We start from the raw sequence: 19,255 nt of genomic DNA, 5'->3' as shown, positions 1-19,255 counted from the left end.
AATGTCAAGAGAATGCACAAGGAGATAAGACACCATTGAAAACATTCATGAAAATATCGGTGATCCTTGTCCAATTAAGAAAGAAAATTAAGAAAGTACCGCTTCTTATCCGATTACCAAAGCAAGTTATAATTCTCGTTTTCTTTCCTATTTTTCCTTTCTTCATTTTCCCAGCCAATATAAGTGATTTTTTTCTTTCTTTGTTACCTTTTGAGAGATTTTAGAAATCAAAAAACTGCATCCAGCGTAGAGTCATGAATCAAATCACAACCACATCTCGTCTGCTCAACAAAGTTAAACCGTTCAGCGGGGTTCCTACTTGTCTGGGTGACCAAATACGAATACCCTGTGTTGTAATAACTTCTTTTTCTCTTTTCTTTTTTCCCTTCCCTTTCCAAGGCAATATCAGTGACTGCAGAACTCCCAGCCTTGAGTAATGTCTTTTCTTCTATTTATCAACTATTTGTTCATATCATTTCCCCATTGGCTGTATTAATTTATTTACGATACTGCATAAATAGTAGTGAAACGTACTGTTCAAATTCTCCTCGATTCTCTTGTCTGATGATCGTCAAAACATTTTCATCATGGCTTGAATCATTTGAAAATACATACAGCTCATCAATTTTGTAATTTTCATATCTTTTTTTTCGGCAATCGACTATAGTTAAACCTGTATTAAGTGGACACCTTCGGGAAATGAGCTATTTATATAACAAGCTTCTGTATAAAACAACGTTTGTGCGAAAATCTATTCAATGTAGATCATTTCTGCATTAAGATATTACAAAAATGGGAAAATTGCTAATAAAAATTAAAATTAATCATTCCGTAAGGAAATTGTTTCACCTTCAGGTCGGATATAACTTGAACTTCGCTATGACTGCGAAAGCTTTATACATTGGTCAGTGGATTTGGTCACAGAAAAAGTTTACAGGAATCAAAGGAAGGAAGAAAGGGTGGAGTGAAACTTGCAGATTGATTTTCCATGTTAAAAAGTAGGGGTAACCATGTGTTTTCTAGAGTTAAATGTCATTGATTTGTTTCATCTTTTTTGAAATTGTTTTTGGTGTCTGTTACATTTTTCCTGTCACTTAGCTTCCCAAGTAAGTCAGATTTTTGTGTCTCTTGCACTTGTTTTGCATGCAATCTATACTGTTTACAGTTTGATTTCAGTATAAATATTAAAATTTGTGATTGTGTGATGCTAATTGTATCAGGTCCTGGTGTTTTGTTCAACCTCATAAAGAGAATTTCAGAGCATGAGAAAATTCTAGATATCTCAATTTAGGTTTGGGAAATCAATATTGAGGAAATGATTAGTGTACTTGCTATCTCAGAGTGCAAGGCGTCCCCTCTTCCTAATGATGATCTCAAAACAGGTGCATCAATGGCTATCTTCATACTGTTTTAAGAATGATTTCACTGAAAAAGTGGGAGACTGAAATACTACCTGCATGTACTATCATGCTGGTATCTGATATATCATTATCAATGTTAAATAACAGTATTGTTCAACTTGCATATTTCATTTCCATACTGTATAATACATGTATGTAAACCAATATTGAAAGTTTCAAAGCAAAAAAAAAAATTTATAAAAGTTTCAATCAAAAAACAGTTGTAAAGAAAAAAATAAAACAAAAGTCCTAACCGTCACATTGAAGTCGTTGTAGTCTGCTGGCATTGGTGTACGTGATATCTCCTGATCCAATTGTCGCCACATACGAGACATGTCAACCATAGACCTGTTACATATAGGGCAAGCATATCCCCTGTGAAGAAGAAAAAACATTTTTACATGCTGGTCCAGAAGCATGTCATCATCTATCAAGCAGTACAAAAAAAAATTACAAAAGAAATCCATTTCTACATACCCAGACTCCAGCAACTTGGTAAAACAGGTACTGAAAAGAAATTTATGTTTAAGTCAGTTCACTTAAAATTTATTTAAAGCTCATTGAGAAATAAGAAATATGATAGATGTCAGTGTTTCTGATGTTTTGAAGAACTTGAACTGTTTAAGGTAAAAATGTGTCTTGAAGGCAATCAGCTCAGCAATCTGATAAGTGGTCATAACTAGCACTGGTCATTTACTGAGCTATCTTAAAGGCCATAAAATGCTGAAATAAAAGAAGCCGGCCCCTTACCAAAGCTTTTAGCAGAAGACTTTCTACCTAGATGCAGGCAATGTAATATTATGGTGAATTGTGATTAAGTAGATGTATACTTTTATTGACATGTTGCCCAATACTAATCAGAACGAGAGCCCCCTTAGAGGTGAAGGAAAGACTAGTTGCTAATTCCCAAAAGTGGTGGCGGTTGCTAAGGGAGGTTTAAATATCAATTGGTGTGTTTGAGGGGCAATTTAAACACAGTGCACAGTGGTGGGACATGTAGTAACTAGAGCTTGTCAAGAGAGCTTCAACCTATGCATAAGTATAAAATAAACACCTAAACTAACTTTATATAACTCTGTATTAAGTTATTTGCTGGTTAAAACTTGTACATTATAATTTTTTTTTTCTACTGGTGAAAATTAAACTTATTTCAGACCAATGAAAAGAAACAAATTATCACATACTTTTTGTGAGAACTATTACAAGTATTTCTGAATTGGAGAATCCGCCGGTTACTAGCGTTGGTTATTTACAGGGAAATTTCAGTCTGCAATGCAGGCTAAAACAGAGACTGAAGCCCTTTTGTTCCATAAAAGAATTATTGTAAATCAAGATTTGCTGATAGGGCCACTTGAGAAGTTATGTTTGTTATTTGAGTGGTCCAGTACAATGTACCTCAGTAAAACTCTTGTAGCTCAGCAGTCCAGCTCAAGTGGCTCAGCAGTTTGATAGTTAATTTAAATTAAAGCTGCTACATTAACCCTCCTGGGCTCAAATGGATTGGCAATAAAAAATTCACACTTGTTTTAATTAAATTTTTGTTTACTTTGTATTTAGCTCTTATTAACCGGCCAGGAGGTCTGTATGGGAGAATCTTGAGCGAGGTCTGTACACACGACCGAGGTCAAGATTCTTCCATACAGACCGACTATTACTGTGATGATTCATGTTCTACGTCAAGCATTCTACATTTCATACTGTATAAGCACACGCACTCAAACACACTGCACACCTGACAGAATAAAAATGCCACTTAAGGATGTTCCAGCCATTTTTTCTGTGCATCCTTACTGCACAATCATGCAATTCAACAACACCCCTCACCATGCATCAAGAACCCATGCTAAAGAAATATTAAACTAGTAGTAATCAGAGATTATGAGAGTGTGTTTGACACCCTCACTTACCCTCACACCACCCCAAATACTACACATGTGGCAGTATCTAAGCCATTACCAGAGTGCTCAAACTAGTGAGCTAGTGAGCATACGCAATTGCAACAGTAACGACTCATCCCAGTAGAGTGCTCAAACTGGACATGAAAGCAGAGCTTTGTATGCCAGCGAGCTATATCTAACTGCAGACAGTACTGTTTCGGCCTTCTGGGCCTCATCAGTGCAGTGCTGAAGACTAGGATGGAGGCTAAGCTTAAAAAGCCGCCCCAAATACTACACATGTGGCAGTATCTAAGCCATTACCAGAGTGCTCAAACTATATATATACCTTAAATAAAATAATGATTTCACTAGCTGACTTTCAACCTTTGTCTATTGCTAAAATCAAGATTTTTCAGCAGCAACCAAGGTCCAAAGTCCATGCTAGTGAAGAGGTCAGGATTGGCTGATACGTTGCGTGATGCTGCCAGTTTCTGTAGACTCACAAGTTTCATAGAAGGTATATTAAATAATATATAGATTTAGTCAAGCCTAAAAGCGGAGCTCCTGGGTTGGGTTGTTCAAAGCCTGATTAAGATAACTCATGATAAGCAAGAATTTTGACTTGAGTTTTGTAACTTTACGGTAAGGTTTTCTGTTTATGTTGTTTGGCCTTCTTCACAAACCAAAAGCAGTTAAAAACATTTGTATACATATGAAGAAAAATTTACACTTCAGTTAACTTTCATAACCCTGGGTTAGCATTAACTGGCTTCCAAAAAACCTGGCCCTGTTTACAACAAGTTAGCCTGACAAGAGCCTGCGATCCAATCAAAAACAAGCACTTGGTCAGCCGTCAACTGCAAAAAAGCAAGTGATCTTGATGAGCTCTAAACTTGAGCCCACCATATGGTCACATGATACTGGTCAGCAGATACCTTGTTTTGGCAGGTGTCAATTGACCATAACATGAATGTCCAAAATCAAAGAGGGACACTACAAATCGAGGGTGCATGTCTCTGTCAACATATTAGCTGGAGTATGGTCACCATCTTGCACGACTCCGTCGTCATTGTTCGTACGCACCCCTGAGCAATACCGCTAGCCATGATAACCATGGGAAAATCCAATCATTGGTTTCCTTTTCTTTCCTTTATGGGTATGGGGCTCCACTTGATGGCACTTCAGGCCACCGGAGCTCAGCTATAACCAAGTATAGGGCTTGGTGCCATTGCATTAATTTCACCTGCAGTTTACTCTCTCAAATGGTTGGTGACCCCCTCTTTTCTTTTCATATATCACTTCCTTTCCTGATTTTCTCCATTTTAACAAAAAACAGTACATGAGAAGTTACAAATATTTAAGCTTTTTCTGCCCTTGTGGGACCAAAGTTTTCTTCGAGTGTGGATGGCCAAGACTAATAATGTAAACTATTCTTTTTCAAGGCCTTTTCTACCCTAAGGAACAGCATCAGCTGCAAAAGTTTACTTAATTTATTGTGTAGAATTGAGTATAATTACCTTATCTAAATTTCAGTAATGTAGGTTATTTTATTGTTGATTGTTGTAAGCTTAAATCATCTGAAGATAATGTAAGCTTCTCACACACTAATGCCATTTGTCTGCCACACAACAATACAACAGCACTTTATTGACATTTCTATCAACATCACAACGATAACAGAATCGGAGTCAACAACAGGAGAAAACTACCCAAATGTTGATACACTTCCATAAACTTTAGGCAAGAACTTGCTAAGGGGTGGGGGCTAGGGTGGGAAAACTGTTGCACTGTCCAGCAAGAAGAGAAAACCTGAATCATGTGACCGAGTGTGAAACTGACATCCTGGCTCATACCCAGGTCCCCCATTCAGTGCGAGAGAACTTTGTTTCCTGCCTCTTTTGCAAGTTCAGCCAGCAGGAAAAACATTTCTTCCATGCACCTTATCACAACTAGTGAGACAATCTCAGAAAGTGCAAAGTGCAATTGATAGCTCTGGCATGGCAGTCCCACAAGTACTCACCCCTGCTCAGTTCACTTCTGGTTTGTATTTACCTTGGTAGTCTGCTAGGGCTTTTCCCCTTAGAAGTGTGTATGTTTCAAGGCTGCATTTTCATTCAACGTCCAAAAATTATGCACAATTACTGTTTATCACGACAGCTTTTAAATTTTCCTCTGGTGTTTTACAATGATTTTTGTTCATTATAAATTCAATAATATGTTGAACAAACGTGACAATTTAGCTCTTCTTGCCAACTTTGTAACTTGATACTATTATTTTCCTTGCAAAGGTATGTAACATGAAACCTTGTTTTCTCCAAAACACACGGAAGATGTGCTTGTTTTTTGGGGATAAATGAAAGAAAGTTAATTATCTGACAAAGAAATGGAGCACACGGAAGATGTGCTTGTTTTATGGGGGATAAATGAAAGAAAGTTAAGTATCTGATGAAGAAATGAAAGAGACAATTTTATTTTTTCTGAAAATGCAAATATTCTTATCACTGATGAAAAAGAACTAATTTAATTATCAGATAGTCACGGAATACCTCTTTCTTTTTCTGTTGCCACCTTTGTTGTTAACAATAAAACAATTCAAAATTAATACACAACAATATTGATTGATACAACTGAGAAGTGTTTCAACGAGAAGTATTGAAGGTAAACAGTGCTACTTGGCCGATATTATCATGCATCGGTGAACAAGTCTCCTCTAAGACTGATTAAATTAATCTGCGCTTTCATTAGGTGCCACGGAGTCTGCAGCAATATTTGAGCACTTTCCTGGTTTCTTTTGTCACAAATTTACAATTTGCAGAATATTAAGGCCACTAGCTCGGGAACTTTTTGGTCTCTCTTACAGACGCAATTAAGGCAAGAAATAAACAAGCCGCTAAGGAGAAGCTATACATTTCCCTTCTTTATTTACACCCTGACAAACATACTATAATAAATTGTAGTTTGAAAACAGCAGATAATATTTGTTGAACCGACCTGTGGGTAGTTCTAAAAGATATGTTTCACTTTTGCACTAAAAAGAGACAAGTGGCACTACCTGATGTATCACATGACATTTTTTTTAAATTTTTTTTTAAATGAAGCACTTTATTAATACACCTAAAACACACGTACATTACACTTACATGCACTGTTGAAGTTTTACAATGTTCAATAACTTTTCTCATACATAAAAGAAAAAGAAAACGTGACAGCTAAGTAACTACACAGAACAAGAAAAAAAATATACAAATACAAAAAAAAAAAACAAAAAAAGGGGGGGTCTATGCATTAGCTGTTAAGTATTACAATTTTTTAACACTACATTATTGATATTAATTGAGAGCATTTTTGGATTTACTACGTTAACCTTGTATTGTAATAACTCTGTTAATTAATCAACTTAATACCCCATAAGTGGTGTTTTTTAGATAAGCGATTTTACGTTTAAGCACATTTTTCTAGTTTCCATTGAACAATCAGTTTATTTACAAGTTCATCTAGAGACAATTCTTTCTGAAGATATTTAGAAGCATAGATATATTGTTTGACCAGGATGATGAGCAAATCTAGCTTGCGTTTTAAAGGGTCTGACAGCACATCAGTCATGTGACATGTGTCATGAAAAGCAATTTGTTCTTTTGAAAGTATTATCTCAGTACTTTGAGAATGATTGAACCATGATATAATTTGTGAATAAAGTTTTACAGACTCCTTGCAATCAATAAACGTATGTTCTATTGAATCCGCGTTAAAGCAATATATACATTTATTGTCCTCGGCTAAATGATATAGTTTAAGTTCTTTCTTCGTTACAATTGTTCTATGTAAGAAATGAAAACAAAATTGGCAAAGTTTATTGTCCTTAGTGAGGCGATATATATCTTGAAAGCATCCAATCCAGTCACCAAGTTTTTCAGGAAATTTACACTGCCACTTTTTTACACCACTCGGGACAATAGGGGTATGATTATTAAACAATTGGTAATAATTTTTGCAGCGTGCTTCAGCCAGATTAATTAGAGTTTGATTTGAAAGAATGGATGGGCAGGTCGAAGAAAGATCAGCTGCAGGTATAAAAGTTTGAGTTGCTCTCCTTTTCAACTCAGATGGAATGGCTGAAATTAGCTGAAAGTAATGTATATAATTTGTGGTGATGTTAAACTTGTTGCTGAACTCTTCATATGATAGAAACTTTCCCTTAGAATTTAGCACATCCTTTATCGTCACAATTCTGCGTTCAAACCACGATTTCCAAAATAGAGTTGCATTATCTATAATTATTGAATTGTTATTCAAAAGAATGAGTTCGCCATTTGGAAAGATGTTAGCTGTATTTTTGAGATCTTGAAAATATTGAAGAAGTTCTCGATAAAAGAGTGGCAGACCTGTTTTCAAAAGTTTTACATTATAATTACACTTAAGGAGAAATAATAAACCACCATAATTTCGAAAATAGTAATTAGCGATTACCTTCCATTTATCGTCAGACTCGCCTAGTAATCTACCAATCCAAGCCAAGCGTAATGATCTAACGACCATGTAAAAATTAACAAAATTAATTCCTCCTTCTGCTACTGGTTGATACATAACCATTCTTTTTATTTTGTTTTTCCTGTTTTTCCATAGAAAGGCGAACAGATTCTCTTGAGCTGTCTTAATAACCGATTCTGGAACGGTCAGCATAGATGCTGCATACACTAGCTGTGATATACCTAAAGCTTTCACCAGTAAAGACTTGCCATATATTGTGAGGTCTCTTGAAAGCCATAAATTTAATTTTGTTTTCATTTTGTTGATCTTATCATAAAAATTTTTCTCAGTACATTTACTTTTGTTGTAGGATAAATGGACGCCAAGAACTTTAATGGGTTCTTTAGTTGTTTTAAGTCAAGTACTTTCAAATTACTATCTTTCATAGAGCCGATCCACATAACTTTAGTTTTCTTCTTATTTAATTTCAATCCAGAAATAATTCCAAAACAATCCAAGATTGAGACTGGGACGAGCTGACGCCAAGGATGGACGCACGTTTTTAAGTTTGCTCGCTCAAGAGGCAAAATGCTTGAAAATGTAGGGGATAGTTGAATATGACAAGAAACAGAAGAAGAAAACGCAAGAAGTTAAGTAGTTCCTCAAGTTTAGAAGGCTCTTCAACATTCCAAGACGAAGTTTCAGGCCCGCAAATGGCGTCCGAAGACAGCATCGACGAGGTGCCATCACTGGCCGATGTGTGGAAAGTTCTCACGGAAATCAAATCAAACACAGAGAAGCTAGTAAATGACGTGGACTTGTTAAAGGTAACTTACAAAGGGCTGCAAGAAAATTTAGCTTCCACAAAGGTCCAAGTAGATATTTTGATGGAAGAAAACAAGAGCTTAAAATCCAAAGTAAAATCACTTGAAGATGACCTGTCGAAGTCCAAAGCACATTCGAAAGAAATAGAACAAAGATTGGACGATGTTGAAGCAAGACATGACGATTTAGAACAGTACACTCGAAAGTTTAATCTAGTGATACATGGGATCGCTGAACGCGAAGAAGAAGATAATGCGGAGAATGTAATTGAATTGGGAAAACTTTTGAATGTGAATTTAACGCGAGGCGACATTGACATTGTTCATAGATTAAACACAAAATCTAAGACCGAACCTCGTCCAATTATCGTCCGTTTTGCAAGTTACAACACCAAGAACAAGTTATATAAAGCTAGATCGTATCTTAGAAATGTGACCTCACATGGCTTAGGACCGGGCAAGATTTACATCAACGAGAATTTAACATCATGGAGGACTGAGCTCTTTAAAGAGGTAAGAAAAGTTAGGAAAAAATATCATAACGGCAAAGCGTGGACTGTAGACGGGAAAATTTTCTTCAAACCGGAACTCACTTCCAAAGCTCAAAGGATTGACTCCTTCGAAGATCTAAAGGCTTTATAAATCTAAAATGATGAACTATAAACAAATTTTTAGCTTTGTTAATTTTGCATACTTAAATACGTCAAGTTGTCGACCTCTCTAGTAAGCACCTAGGATTTCGAGGCTCAGATAGCCGGTTAGTTTGTTAATTCCCAGAAGTGAGAAGACGTTGTTGTTTAGTTGTGCCAACATTCTTTGTTGAGCTACTAGGTACATTATTCTGTTTTTTTGCTAATTAATTCTTTAACTTTAATTTGTCTTGTACTTTTTTTACCTTAATTAAGCAGTGTTTTGTTAACTTTATGTCTTTTTTCGTCTCTTTTTATGTAAAGATTGTCAGCCTTTGGGTCATGCATTTCTTTAACAATATAGGTTATGCAATCAACCTTTTCACACAGCAATGGCATGCAAATTAAAAATTCTCTCGCTAAATGTGCGAGGTATAAGAAATCCAAACAAAAGGAGAGCAATGTTTTGTTATTTAAAACAGCAAAAAGCTACTATCTTTTGTTTACAGGAGACGTATTCGCAACTGGATGATGAGAAAATATGGTCGGCGGAATGGGGTGGAAAAATTCTTTTTTGCCACGGAACTGCGCATTCTAAGGGCGTATGCATTCTATTGAATCCAAATTCATCTATTAACTTCGACGTTGTTCAATCAGACCATCAAGGCAGAATTTTGATTTCAAAACTTAAAATCTTCGAGGAAACATTTTTCATTGTAAATATCTATGCACCAACTAATTATCGAGAACAAAACGAATTTATAAAGAATTTAAGTGAATTTCTCGTGAGAAAAACGGACACCCCTAGGTTAATTATCGCGGGTGATTGGAACTGTACACTTTCTAAAGCAGATAAAAGTGGGGGTGTAGTTTGGAAATCCACAAACTATAGAGACGCGGTTAGCAATCTTATGAACGAATTGAACCTTATAGATATCTATCGAAAATTGCATCCAAACACAAAATCCTTTACCTACGAATCTAAAACTATAAACTTGAAATCGAGAATAGATTTCATTCTTGTTTCCCGCTCAATCTCCATTGAAGTCCAAACTGCTGAGATTCGAATGTCAATTGCACCGGATCATAAAGCTACCTTTTTAAAAATTAACATTAGAAATGAGTTCAACAGAGGTCCGGGCACCTGGAAATTCAACAATTCTCTTCTAGAAGACGATGATTTTAAAGAACGTATTGTATTCTTTTATCCCCAAATACACGAGAAATACGTCTATGTTAAAGATAAGCAATTATTGTGGGAATTAATCAAAATGGAATTACGAATGAAAATAATTAAATATTCTAAAGAAAAAAGATTAGAACTTAGGAAAAGGGAATCAACACTTCAAAAAGAACTACAAGACCTCGACTATAAAATTTGTAATACGGATTTTGAAATTTTAGATCGAAACATCTTTGTGGAGTATGAAGCCGCCAAAGAAGAATTGAAAAAGGTATATGAACAGAAAGGAAAAGAGGCTATCTTTAGATCTAAAGTAAAATGGTTGGAACAGGGCGAAAAACCCACAAAATATTTTTTTGACTTGGAGAAGACGAATTATGAAAAAAAGCTTATACGCGAGGTGAAATTAGAGAATGGCGATAGAGTATCAGAACCAAAAACAGATCGAGAAAGAATTGGAGAAATTTTATAGTAATATGTACACATCCAAAAATCTAAAAAGTGAATCTCAAGGTGAAAACAAGAATTTTGAGTCCTTTGTTGAAGGTATTGAAATCCCTCAACTGAATGTTGATGAGCAAGATTCGCTAGAACATGATTTTACCTTTGAAGAATTAAAAGAGGCGGTGAGCTCTTTCTCGGACAACAAAACTCCCGGTGAGGATGGATTCACTAAAGAATTTTATGAGTCCTTTTATGATCTCATTTGGCAAGATCTGCTAAATTCTTATAATGCAGCTTTTCAAGGTGGGTCTTTATCTATTTCTCAAAGGAGGGGAATAATAACGTTAATACCAAAAGCTGATGGGGATCTGTCCGAACTTTCCAACTGGCGTCCAATATCACTGCTAAATACTGATTATAAAATTTTGACTAAAGCTTTGGCAAAAAGAATAGAAAAATACCTACCAAAATTAATTGATTCAGATCAAACCGGATTTGTTAAGGGAAGGTACATAGGCCAGAACATAAGACTTTTAAGCAATATAATGGAATATCTAAATGCTAAAAAGACCTCGGGACTTCTCCTTTTTATAGACTTCGAGAAGGCTTTTGATAGCCTTGAATGGGATCTTATTGCTAAAGCCTTGAATGTTTTCAATTTTGGCCCAAATGTCAAAAGATGGATATCAATCTTTTATAATGGTGTACAAAGCGTAGTTATAAATGGTGGATTTTTGACCAACTATTTCAATATATCAAGAGGAGTTCGTCAAGGTTGCCCGCTAAGTCCTCTCTTATTTATCCTGGTGGTGGAACTGCTAGCAATAAAGATACGCCAAGAACCAAGCTGCAGAGGCGTTGACCTCCCAGATGACCAGGTGATCAAAATCTCACAATTTGCTGATGACACCACTATAATAACGAAAAATGTTGAATCTCTCAAACCCTATTTATCACATGACATATAAAAAGAGCCACGTGGAAACATATTACAAGAATTGGTAAGCCTCTACCGACCTTCAAGAACTCTCCGTTCATCTACATCTCTCTGTCTTAACCGTACCAGCTATAACTTGTAGTCTTATGGACCTAGAGCTTTTGCTGTCACCTCACCACAACTCTGGGACAACTTACCAATATATACCAGAAAATCAAACAACCTTCATATTCCCAAAACTTGGCTTCAGGATGTTCGCGCAGAAATTTTCCCACATTGATTTTTTGTTCATTTTTGGACAATGTGGAGATAATTGTAAATAAAATCCGTTTCTTGAAAGAAAAGTAGGGTTCATCGAACCTCCAAGATTGTTAACCCATTGATGCCTGTGCCACCCGTAACCGCCCACGCGAAAAACTCCTCCATTACCCTGTGCCGCACGTAACTGCCTGAAAAAAAGCACTTGGGGACAATTGCCTTTCTTACCCTCCCTGAAGACTTTTTGGTTCTCCTATTGTTCTATTGTTCTTGAGGACAAATAAACCAATCAGAATGGGCTTTCTAAGCATATTCTTAGAGGACTTTAGGGGTCCTAGAAAGACGGTTTTTCTTCTTAAAATCACGCGCTCAAAAAGTGCAGGTAATCATGGAGCGTCGTGGAGCAAATCTAAAAACTTCCAAGGTCTTGTTTTCATTACTAACACGGATAAATTACTGATTTGGGCTTTAATATAGAAAGGAAAAATACAAATCAATGTTTAGGTGGCCCCAGAATGGAGGATCAAGGAGTACAGAGTCCTCAAAACTTTCTGGTGAAGAAGTTTTTCTTCCTACAGCCATCACGAAAGATCGGAGCGCTTTCAAGTAAGTTTTGACGACAGATCACAGATTGAAAGCAGTTTTTCGGACTTAAGAAACAAAAAGGGTAATGTGCATTATTACTTCGAACTTGAATTCAACTTTTGGAATGATTGGTAAAGCCACGGGCATTAAAATGACTGCAAAAGCGGTCGGCCAAAACTTAAGCTTTCGTGTTAGCATGAAGAGTAATTTGGACATGCGGTTCATGCAGTGAAGCACGTCTGCAAAATTTGAACAATTTTTTGCTTTTAAATAGGTTTCTTCGCCTCAGCTTGAATGAAAATTTATTGTTATTGAACTTCCTTTTGTATTTCTTTCATTTGGTTCTCTTTATTTGGGAATTTTAGGTTTTAAAAGTGAACAGTAATTTGCACGCTGGATTTCTGCATACTTAATTTACGGCGGCCTCCAGACACTTTGTTTATTTAGTTTATTCGCTTCGTTGAAATATCTTTTGGAGTCTTATTCAGCTACTACAGAACAGCTGAGAAAAGAACTAAATGGCCACTAATTAACACAGTTGAAACACGACTGATCTCAAAATAATGCGCTTGTTTTTGTCGTCTTTTTGATTTACGACTTTCATCTTTCTTTCACAGCGTCGTGAGGCAGTACGCACCTCTCGGAACGAGCTATCTAATTGGCTGAAGTGAAAACTGCAACATTTTCCACTTATTGTGGCTGCAGAAACAAAATCTGTTGTAATTGGTGATTATTAAAACCTAATTTATGGGTTGTGAGGGTTGTGAGGGTTGTCGGGAGTGTGAGGGTTGTTAGGGTTGTCTGGGTTGTCAGGGTTGTCGGGGTTGCGAGGGTTGTCTGGGTTGTGAGGGTTGTCAGGGTTGTGAGGGTTGTGGGGGTTGCGAGGGTTGTCGCGGTTGTGAGGGTTGTGAGGGTTGTGGAGGTTGTGAGGGTTGTTAGGGTTGTCTGGGTTGTCAGGGTTGTCGGGGTTGCGAGGGTTGTCTGGGTTGTGAGGGTTGTGGGGGTTGTGAGGGTTGTGGGGGTTGCGAGGGTTGTCGCGGTTGTGAGGGTTGTTGGGGTTGTGAGGGTTGTCGGGGTTGTGAGGGTTGTGAGGGTTGTGGAGGTTGTGAGGGTTGTCGGGGTTGTGAGGGTTGTGAGGGTTGTTGGGGTTGTGAGGGTTGTGAGGGTTGTGGAGGTTGTGAGGGTTGTGAGGGATGTTGGGGTTGTGGGGGTTGCGAGGGTTGTCTGGGTTGTGAGGGTTGTCGGGGTTGTGAGGGTTGTGGGGGTTGCGAGGGTTGTCGCGGTTGTGAGGGTTGTGGAGGTTGTGAGGGTTGTGGGGTTGTTAGGGTTGTCTGGGTTGTCAGGGTTGTCGGGGTTGCCAGGGTTGTCTGGGTTGTGAGGGTTGTCGGGGTTGTGAGGGTTGTGAGGGTTGTCGCGGTTGTGAGGGTTATGAGGGTTGTGGAGGTTGTGAGGGTTGTGGGGTTGTTAGGGTTGTCTGGGTTGTCAGGGTTGTCGGGGTTGCGAGGGTTGTCTGGGTTGTCAGGGTTGTCGGGGTTGTGAGGGTTGTGGGGGTTGTCTGGGTTGTGAGGGCTGTCGGGGTTGTGAGGGTTGTGGGGGTTGTGAGGGTTGTCGGGGTTGTGAGGGTTGTGAGGGTTGAGGGTTGTGGAGGTTGTGAGGGTTGTTAGGGTTGTCTGGGTTGTGAGGGTTGTCGGGGTTGCGAGGGTTGTCTGGGTTGTGAGGGTTGTCGGGGTTGTGAGGGTTGTGGGGGTTGTGAGGGTTGTCGCGGTTGTGAGGGTTGCGAGGGTTGTCACGGTTGTGAGGGTTGTTAGGGTTGTCTGGGTTGTGAGGGTTGTCGGGGTTGTGAGGGTTGTGGGGGTTGTCTGGGTTGTGAGGGTTGTCGGGGTTGTGAGGGTTGTGGGGGTTGTGAGGGTTGTCGGGGTTGTGAGGGTTGTGGGGGTTGTCAGGGTTGTGAGGGTTGTGAGGGTTGTCAGGGTTGTGAGGGTTGTGGGGGTTGTCTGGGTTGTGAGGGTTGTGGGGGTTGTCTGGGTTGTCTGGGTTGTGAGGGTTGTCGGGGTTGTGAGGGTTGTGGGGGTTGTGAGGGTTGTCGCGGTTGTGAGGGTTGCGAGGGTTGTCACGGTTGTGAGGGTTGTTAGGGTTGTCTGGGTTGTGAGGGTTGTCGGGGTTGTGAGGGTTGTGGGGGTTGTCTGGGTTGTGAGGGTTGTGGGGGTTGTCTGGGTTGTGGGGGTTGTGGGGGTTGTCTGGGTTGTCTGGGTTGTGAGGGTTGTCGGGGTTGTGAGGGTTGTGGGGGTTGTGAGGGTTGTCGCGGTTGTGAGGGTTGCGAGGGTTGTCACGGTTGTGAGGGTTGTTAGGGTTGTCTGGGTTGTGAGGGTTGTCGGGGTTGTGAGGGTTGTGAGGGTTGTCAGGGTTGTGAGGGTTGTGGGGGTTGTCTGGGTTGTGAGGGTTGTGGGGGTTGTGGGGGTTGTCTGGGTTGTGAGGGTTGTCGGGGTTGTGAGGGTTGTGGGGGTTGTGAGGGTTGTCGCGGTTGTGAGGGTTGCGAGGGTTGTTAGGGTTGTCTGGGTTGTGAGGGTTGTCGGGGTTGTGAGGGTTGTGGGGGTTGTGAGGGTTGTCGGGGTTGTGAGGGTTGTGGGGGTTGTCAGGGTTGTGAGGGTTGTGAGGGTTGTCAGGGTTGTGAGGGTTGTGGGGGTTGTCTGGGTTGTGAGGGTTGTCGGGGTTGTCAGGGTTGTGGAGGTTGTGAGGGTTGTGAGGGTTGTGGAGGTTGTGAGGGTTGTGAGGGTTGTTAGGGTTGTTGGGGTTGCGAGGGTTGTGGGGGTTGTCTGGGTTGTGAGGGTTGTCGGGGTTGTGAGGGTTGTGGGGGTTGTTAGGGTTGTGGAGGTTGTGAGGGTTGTGGAGGTTGTGAGGGTTGTCAGGGTTGTTAGGGTTGTTGGGGTTGCGAGGGTTGTGGGGGTTGTCTGGGTTGTGAGGGTTGTGAGGGTTGTGGAGGTTGTGAGGGTTGTTAGGGTTGTCTGGGTTGTGAGGGTTGTCGGGGTTGCGAGGGTTGTCTGGGTTGTGAGGGTTGTCGGGGTTGTGAGGGTTGTTGGGGTTGCGAGGGTTGTGGGGGTTGTCTGGGTTGTGAGGGTTGTCTCGGTTGTTAGGGTTGTTGGGGTTGCGAGGGTTGTGGGGGTTGTCTGGGTTGTGAGGGTTGTGAGGGTTGTGGAGGTTGTGAGGGTTGTTAGGGTTGTCTGGGTTGTGAGGGTTGTCGGGGTTGCGAGGGTTGTCTGGGTTGTGAGGGTTGTCGGGGTTGTGAGGGTTGTTGGGGTTGCGAGGGTTGTGGGGGTTGTCTGGGTTGTGAGGGTTGTCTCGGTTGTTAGGGTTGTTGGGGTTGCGAGGGTTGTGGGGGTTGTCTGGGTTGTGAGGGTTGTGAGGGTTGTGAGGGTTGTGGAGGTTGTGAGGGTTGTGAGGGTTGTTGGGGTTGTGGGGGTTGCGAGGGTTGTGAGGGTTTTCACGGTTGTGAGGGTTGTGGAGGTTGTGAGGGTTGTGGAGGTTGTGAGGGTTGTGAGGGTTTTCACGGTTGTGAGGGTTGTGGAGGTTGTGAGGGTTGTGGAGGTTGTGAGGGTTGTGAGGGTTGTGAGGGTTGTCTGGGTTGCGAGGGTTGTCGGGGTTGTGAGGGTTGTGAGGGTTGTCGGGGTTGTGAGGGTTGTGGGGGTTGTCTGGGTTGTGAGGGTTGTGAGGGTTGTGGAGGTTGTGAGGGTTGTGAGGGTTGTTGGGGTTGTGGGGGTTGTGAGGGTTGTGAGGGTTGTCGGGGTTGTGAAGGTTGTGAGGGTTGTTAGGGTTGTCTGAGTTGTCGGGGTTGCGAGGGTTGTTGGGGTTGTGAGGGTTGTGGGGGTTGTCTGGGTTGTGAGGGTTGTGAGGGTTGTGGAGGTTGTGAGGGTTGTGAGGGTTGTTGGGGTTGTGGGGGTTGTGAGGGTTGTGGAGGTTGAGGGTTGTGAGGGTTGTTGGGGTTGTCTGGGTTGTGAGGGTTGTGGAGGTTGTGAGGGTTGGGAGGGTTGTTGGGGTTGTCTGGGTTGTGAGGGTTGTGGAGGTTGTGAGGGTTGTGAGGGTTGTTGGGGTTGTGAGGGTTGTGAGGGTTGTCGGGGTTGTGAAGGTTGTGAGGGTTGTGAGGGTTGTTGGGGTTGTGAGGGTTGTGAGGGTTGTCGGGGTTGTGAAGGTTGTGAGGGTTGTGAGGGTTGTTAGGGTTGTCTGGGTTGTCGGGGTTGCGAGGGTTGTCGGGGTTGTGAGGGTTGTGGGGGTTGTCTGGGTTGTGGAGGTTGTGAGGGTTGTTGGGGTTGTGGGGGTTGTGAGGGTTGTGAGGGTTGTCGGGGTTGTGAAGGTTGTGAGGGTTGTGAGGGTTGTTAGGGTTGTCTGGGTCGTCGGGGTTGTGAGGGTTGTCGGGGTTGTGAGGGTTGTGGGGGTTGTGAGGGTTTTTAGGGTTGTCTGGGTTGTCGGGGTTGCGAGGGTTGTCGGGGTTGTGAGGGTTGTGGGGGTTGTCTGGGTTGTGAGGGTTGTGGAGGTTGTGAGGGTTGTTGGGGTTGTGGGGGTTGTGAGGGTTGTGAGGGTTGTCGGGGTTGTGAAGGTTGTGAGGGTTGTGAGGGTTGTTAGGGCTGTCTGGGTTGTCGGGGTTGTGAGGGTTGTCGGGGTTGTGAGGGTTGTGGGGGTTGTCTGGGTTGTGAGGGTTGTGAGGGTTGTGGAGGTTGTGAGGGTTGTGAGGGTTGTTGGGGTTGTGGGGGTTGTGAGGGTTGTGAGGGTTGTCGGGGTTGTGAAGGTTGTGAGGGTTGTTAGGGTTGTCTGGGTTGTCGGGGTTGCGAGGGTTGTCGGGGTTGTGAGGGTTGTGGGGGTTGTCTGGGTTGTGAGGGTTGTGAGGGTTGTGAGGGTTGTGGAGGTTGTGAGGGTTGTGAGGGTTGTTGGGGTTGTGGGGGTTGTGAGGGTTGTGGAGGTTGTGAGGGTTGTGAGGGTTGTTGGGGTTGTCTGGGTTGTGAGGGTTGTGGAGGTTGTGAGGGTTGTGAGGGTTGTTGGGGTTGTGAGGGTTGTGAGGGTTGTCGGGGTTGTGAAGGTTGTGAGGGTTGTGAGGGTTGTTAGGGTTGTCTGGGTTGTCAGGGTTGCGAGGGTTGTCGGGGTTGTGAGGGTTGTGGGGGTTGTCTGGGTTGTGAGGGTTGTGAGGGTTGTGGAGGTTGTGAGGGTTGTGAGGGTTGTTGGGGTTGTCTGGGTTGTGAGGGTTGTCGGGGTTGTGAAGGTTGTGAGGGTTGTCTGGGTTGTCTGGGTTGTCGGGGTTGTGAGGGTTGTCTGGGTTGTGAGGGTTGTCGGGGTTGTGAGGGTTGTGGGGGTTGCGAGGGTTGTCGCGGTTGTGAGGGTTGTGGAGGTTGTGAGGGTTGTGAGGGTTGTTAGGGTTGTCTGGGTTGTCGGGGTTGTGAGGGTTGTTGGGGTTGTGGGGGTTGTCGGGGTTGTGAGGGTTGTTGGGGTTGTGAGGGTTGCGAGGGTTGTCTGGGTTGCGAGGGTTGTCTGGGTTGTGAGGGTTGTGGGGGTTGCGAGGGTTGTCGCGGTTGTGAGGGTTGTGAGGGTTGTCGGGGTTGTGAGGGTTGTTGGGGTTGTGGGGGTTGCGAGGGTTGTCACGGTTGTGAGGGTTGTTGGGGTTGTGAGGGTTGTCGGGGTTGTCTGGGTTGTCAGGGTTGTCGGGGTTGCGAGGGTTGTCACGGTTGTGAGGGTTGTGAGGGTTGTCACGGTTGTGAGGGTTGTGGGGGTTGTGAGGGTTGTCACGGTTGTGAGGGTTGTGAGGGTTGTGAGGGTTGTTAGTGTTGTCTGGGTTGTCTGGGTTGTCAGGGTTGTCGGGGTTGCGAGGGTTGTCTGGGTTGTGAGGGTTGTGGGGGTTGCGAGGGTTGTCGCGGTTGTGAGGGTTGTGAGGGTTGTTGGGGTTGTGAGGGTTGTCGGGGTTGTGAGGGTTGTGAGGGTTGTCAGGGTTGTGAGGGTTGTTGGGGTTGTGAGGGTTGTGGGGGTTGTGGGGGTTGTGGGGGTTGTGAGGGTTGTGAGGGTTGTCGCGGTTGTGAGGGTTGTGAGGGTTGTTGGGGTTGTGAGGGTTGTGAGGGTTGTCTGGGTTGTGAGGGTTGTGGGGGTTGCGAGGGTTGTTGGGATTGTGAGGGTTGTGGGGGTTGCGAGGGTTGTGAGGGTTGTCGGGGTTGCGAGGGTTGTCTGGGTTGTGAGGGTTGTGGGGCTTGTGAGGGTTGTGAGGGTTGTGAGGGTTGTGGGGGTTGCGAGGGTTGTTAGGGCTGTGGAGGTTGTCAGGGTTGTGATGGTTGTGAGGGTTGTCAGGGTTGTGAGTGTTGTGGAGGTTGTCAGGGTTGTCAGGGTTTTCAGGGCTGGGGGGGTTGCGAGGGTTGTGAGGGTTGCGAGGGTTGCGGGGGTAATATTTGATTGATTCCTCGAATTGTGAGTTTGGGACGCCTGTGTTGTAAGCACAGTGGAACCTCGTTAATCCGGCCATTAACAGGTCACAAAAACGTGACTGTATTAACGGGGTGGCTGTATTAAAGGGTTTCCTTAAATAATAAAATGAGTGACAGAGTTTTTGTGTGGACCAGAATTAATTAGCTCTTATCAACCAAGCAGGTCTGTATGGGAGAATCTTGACCTAATAATACAAAATGC

General features: G+C 42.6%; 1 protein-coding gene across 1 annotated transcript in view; it reads right to left on the bottom strand.

Annotated features, from left to right (window-relative positions):
- The window catches only part of LOC145467563 (RING finger and CHY zinc finger domain-containing protein 1-like), a 63,252-nt gene that overhangs the window by 14,370 nt on the left and 29,627 nt on the right, over positions 1–19,255 (bottom strand). Inside the window, exons 7-8 of the mRNA XM_081451126.1 lie at positions 1,878–1,907; positions 1,655–1,775 (exon numbers count right to left, since the gene is read on the bottom strand). Of these exons, the coding sequence (XP_081307252.1) occupies positions 1,655–1,775; positions 1,878–1,907 (151 nt within the window). The remainder of the gene's footprint in view (positions 1–1,654; positions 1,776–1,877; positions 1,908–19,255) is intronic.

The sequence above is a fragment of the Orbicella franksi genome, chromosome 14, assembly GCF_964199315.1.
Source record: "Orbicella franksi chromosome 14, jaOrbFran1.1, whole genome shotgun sequence".
In the NCBI taxonomy this organism is placed as follows: domain Eukaryota; kingdom Metazoa; phylum Cnidaria; class Anthozoa; order Scleractinia; family Merulinidae; genus Orbicella; species Orbicella franksi.
Note: the sequence above shows the minus strand (reverse complement) of the source record. Positions and strands in the feature narration are given on the sequence as shown.